General features: G+C 37.4%; 1 protein-coding gene across 1 annotated transcript in view; it reads right to left on the reverse strand.

Moving 5' to 3' along the window:
* Positions 1–5350, reverse strand: part of AKT3 (v-akt murine thymoma viral oncogene homolog 3) — a 219572-nt gene that overhangs the window by 14252 nt on the left and 199970 nt on the right. Inside the window, 1 exon segment of the mRNA XM_015559922.1 lies at positions 4441–4569. Coding sequence (XP_015415408.1) covers positions 4441–4569 — 129 coding nt within the window.

Consider the following 5350-nt stretch of genomic DNA (forward strand, 5'->3'; position numbering starts at 1 on the left):
ATTGATATTTCCATCTCTTCCTTCTTTGCTGAAATCAATTAAAAATATATACTTATTTTATTTTACATATATTTAAGTATATATTTAAATATATTACATATATATTTAAATATATAAAAATATACATATTTTTTAAGTGTCCAATTTGGGGACAAGTGGGATGGTTTTGAATATGATCCGGAAACAGTATAAACAGTGAGCCGGACACCTGACCCAAGTGCTTACATATGAACTCTGATTACAAAACACACACCTTCCACTTGAACTAACCACCATGAACCTCGACTCCATCTGCCCCTGAACACTGGTGATGAGCCCTTTACAGAACCATCCGGAAGGCGAAGGCGTTCCGACATCCCGTAAGAGGACAGGTGTTTCATGAATTTTTCATAGTGAAATAAAGTATTAGGGAGGCAACACAGTTTCAGAAAGGCTACCAGCACCACTTCTCATTTTCACAAAAATCTTAGAAGTGTTAAGACTTAGTTTCACAATCTGGTAGAAATAGTAGGATTGTGTCCAGGGGCTAAGCAAAATGTACGTCTGTGAGCTACTGTGTTTACCTACAGATGAAATGTGCAAACGTTAAATAACTTGGGCCGCATTTATTCCTCTTAATTTCTAACGATAGCACATTGAAAGAGCCCATAAAATGGCACCTTTTACATTTATTCTTGTTGTATTTAAAATAAGTAAATACAATTCCATTCAGTACATTTAAATCTAGTTAGGTTCTAACTATTCCCCCTGCCTGCACCGCTCCATGCTACCAAGGACCTTTACTATAATTTACATGTTTCTCCCAACTCAGTCTGAAGTAATTATGTTGATCTCTGGTTTTAGACTCCTTCTATAGAATTTAATTTCCGTTGGTACTGTTATCTATACAACATCACAATGGCTTTGAGCGAATCTTTATATCAAAATATTCTGGTCTATTTCAGATATTTTCAAAGTCTGGATTATATAGAATGTATTAAAGCTAGTAGGTTTCAAAAGAAAAATGAATACAATGGATGTTTTTTAAAAATGAGGTTCTAAAATCTAAGAAGGCATCAAAAATACATTTCCATCCACTGGAGAAAAAAATGTTTCCCATTATGTCAAACAAAATTATAAACACGTTTTCTCTGAACAGCACCCGCAACTACAGGCTATGCGTTTCCCAACAATTCAGTCATTTTTTTTTTTTGCCATCTTTTTGTTAGTTCTAACTTGATTATCAAATAATTTTTATTTTTACACTATTACAGAAGTGCATTTCTCTGGGTTTCCAAAACCACCTTATTCAACCTCCCCCATCTGTCACCATCTGCTTCCTTTTAGCGTGTACTTTTTGTGTGATCGCATAAACACGTGAAAAATAACTAACGTGCAGATGACTATCTGCCGGTACATTTGAGGACTGGGCATAATAAAAGTGAACTGCCAAAACGCACTTAACACTTTTAATTTTGTTGGGTCTTGCGTGTGAGCCGCATTTGATTTTCAGACTGTTTTGCAGTTGGAGAGTTGATCAGGTACTGCTAACTCAGAGCAAGGCTGAGACTAAATAATTAGCACTGCATAAAATGGCTTGGGTTCGGGGAGAGCCAACTCGGATAATAAACCTTAACAGGAAGGTTGGATGCGTGATTTCTAATTTTTTTTCTTTTAATCATTTAGAGGAGTGAAAAGAAGAGTAGAGTTTGCAAAAACAAATTCCCCGCAAAATATATTATTGTCCATAATGTATGGCAGGTCAAGTTTATTTCCTTCCAGTGGCAGTAGGAGCGATAACGCATTCATTTATAACTCTGTGTGCAAGTCCATTTTTTGAGCTGTAACTCACCAAATGCATAGTTTGTTTTACTACTAAGACTGCATTTCTGCAATCTCTTCAAAAATACATTATTCTTGGCCTCCCCCGCTCTGTAACACTAAAGATCTAGAATTCTTCGTCAAAAGACCTGAGAACAAATATTTTAAAAATATTCCTTTTCCAACACATGGCATTTTTACACGATAACACGTATCTTTTCTGGCGGTCTTTGCCACAGAAGAAACTTAAGTTCATCTAAAACTTAAGTTTATTTAAAAATCAGCGATGAATCTGCTACATATTAATCTGCCCAATTAATCGGTTTGAGCTTTTTTAAATTTATTTATTTATTTTTAAAATTTAATTTCCTTGCTTAAAGTATCACAAATAGTAGTACATATGTTCCCCCCCACTTTTTTTATTGAGCTGACTTTTCAGTCTTTTTGAAGCATCTTTTAAATGCCTTTCACCTGTCTTTACACAGCAAAGCATTTCCGGCAGATAAGACAATGGAGAACGTACAGAAAGGAGAACAAGTCTACAACAAGGGGAGGGGAAATGCTGATGGGGAGCCAGTCCCCAGAGCCAACACTGTATCCAGGTCTGATACACAACTCTGACTTCTATGCTCTCGAGAGCAGCCTGGCACCCGGCCCGTGTGGTTAAGTGGTTAAGCATTAGCCCATGCACCAGGAGGGGACCAGTTCTATTCGCGGTCAGGGTACAGGCCTGGGTTGCAGGCTCGATCCCCAGTAGGGGGTGTGCAGGAGGAAGTCGATTGATGTTTCTCTCTCATCGATGTTTCTATCTCTCTCTCCCTCTCTCTGAAATCAATAAAAAAAATTTTTTTTTTTAAGAAAAGGCTGGCAATAACAAAGGGAAGTACTAGAAATTTCCGGGTTCAAAAAGATAACAGACACCGTGTCAAGTAAGGCGAGAGCTAGTTTCAGCTCTTGCCAATCGCCCCCTAACCGACCATCTGATCAGTGTTGCTTTGCTCTATTTCAAAGTGGTTTTCCCTTCTTCACGAGACCCAACCTAACTCTGCATTCCCACCTGATCCATGAGTCCTGCCTCTTCTCTTCTGATCCTTGCACAGGCTCACGGGTCTCTCCTTTAATCCCGCCACACCCTACCTAACTCCAGTACAGTACTTACTGTTTGCACAGTAATCATTATTCTCCACAGCTTATCACCTTAGTAAACACTAAGATACTTGAGGACAAAAACCATTTCTTACCACCTTCTATTCCCAGCACCTAACATAATGCATGACACCTAATGAATATTCAATGAGTATTTTCTTAGTGAATGAATGAGTGTCCTTAGTGAAATGGTTCACATCCAAGACCAGAGGAACTTAGATGCTTGCTTTTAAAAGAGTGAACGCATTCAAAATTATCCCGATGTAACAAACACGTGTTGGACAAAAAAGCTTAAATATAAGAATTAAAGTTGCATGAGAAGTTAGTGACTTCAAGATCTGTCACTCTCAAATAGTAACTACAGTCGTTCTCCCCAATAAAAATGAGGGCAAGATTTTAATTATGAATCAGTTTGTAACAGCTATGGATATGTAAACTGCTTTTAAAGACCAGACTTCTGCAATATTAAAATTTATATATATATATTTGTCTTTTTCTTACTTGTCTTTAAGAAGAAACTGATAATTTCTTAGAAATCATAAACTTTCTATTTAGAAACAATTAGGCCCTTCTCACATTATGTTCTTGGTTTTGTTATCCAGCTGACGACATTTTCATATAGAACAATATCTTTGTTTCTTTGATCCTCTGCTTTTAAAATGAGATGTATTTTTCTCCTTCAGAACTAATTTTCCCTAATTGTGACACAACTAATTTTGCTATTCTAAAAATGGGATAACATCATCCAAGGCAAATGGATAGCAGGGAAAGTGAACTCCAGAGAAACAAAAAGTGCGGTTTGCATGAGCGTTCCCAATCCTATTCCAGAGCGAGTTCCCTGAGAGCACTGTCCTTTGTGTCTTGTTCCTGCAGCCACAACGCTCAGGAAAACACCCCCTTCACAGCAGACGCACAAGCTATGCCTGTGGAGAAACAAAGAAAGCCAGTCTCCCGGACCCTCTGCATGGGGTTGTCAGTGGGGGCTGCTGTCATTTCATGAACTCTCCCAGTGAAGTACTTCCTAATAATTACGAAAACCCACAGCACCTCAAGTCCAAATGATCAGTGTCTTTGCTTCCAAGGAAAACAAGGGCATGCCTGGGTTGCGGGCACATCTCCAGTGGGAGATGTGCAAGAGGCAGCTGATCGATGTTCCTCTCTCATCGATGTTTCTAGCTCTCTGTCTCTCTCCCTTCCTCTCTGTAAAAAAATCAATAAAATATATTTAAAAAAAAATTAAACAGATATGGTCAATTAAAAATGGACTTACTCTACTAGAGTTCATACCTTTATGTTCATCAAGTTTATAAAATTAATTTAAATATATATCCTTGCCCTATAATATCATGTTACACAGTGGAAGAAAAATAGATTTGATTCATGTTGAAGTTCAGGTAAAAATAGTAGGAACTGCAAGTTTTGTTCATGCTGAAATGTCCCCTGTGCAAGCATCATGTCAATGTTCCCTTTTTGTCTGAACGGAGCCCCGCCCACCTCTGGCGCCAGGTACTCCGGGGTCCCACAGAAGGTCTTCATGGTGGCCGTGTCTGTGATCCCCTCTTTGCAAAGTCCGAAATCTGTGATTTTTATGTGGCCATCTTTATCCAGCATCAAATTCTCCAACTGCATAGGAAGGAAAATGACATGATTATTCTACAGTCCTCAGATCTAGGAAAATACTGTTTGGAAACAATTATGAATGCTGAGCCAAGAGATTTTGGAAAGAGGACATAGTTGTTAATAGAATTTTCAGGACTCACAAACCCTGTAGCTTCGTAATTCCTATATAAAAAGAAACATGTTTTATCAAATATTTTGATGACGAAATTATTGATTTTTTACTCCAATGGGAGTCAGAGCCATTATTGTGTAAGTTCTGAGGACTAAAGCTCACCTAATTTTTCAAAGCAAAAACCAATCCTCTTTTTATGTAAATAAATTGTGACCTAAATAATCCCAAAGAGATGAGTATCTTTTTCTGGATACACACAGATGGTTTTCAACACTTTCTCTTGGGAATCTATTGCTATTATAAAATAGTCACTTCCAGAAATGTTTTTTGGTGGTGGTTGCAAATCAAACCTAAACCGTACTTTGAAAGGTAAGGAGGTATCCTCTTTTGCAGTTCTTTGTGATGAAGAAATACCAACCCTTTCAAACATAAAAAGGTCAAGAATGTCAAAGGCAGTCAACAGTTACTGAAAATATATAGCACAAATATTATATAAATGAAATCTCTTTGAAGCCATTAATGAAAACACACCCAAGAGAATCTCAAAGATTTAACTAAGGATAAGTAGCAAGATCATCTGCCTCAAGTGAAAATTATGACAGGCCAGCGTAGAAGGAGTTGGTGCAAAGCCAATATCATTAAAAATAAAATCAATAACTGATCATTTTTATC

Source organism: Myotis davidii, unplaced genomic scaffold (assembly GCF_000327345.1).
Source record: "Myotis davidii unplaced genomic scaffold, ASM32734v1 scaffold754, whole genome shotgun sequence".
Lineage (NCBI taxonomy): Eukaryota > Metazoa > Chordata > Mammalia > Chiroptera > Vespertilionidae > Myotis > Myotis davidii.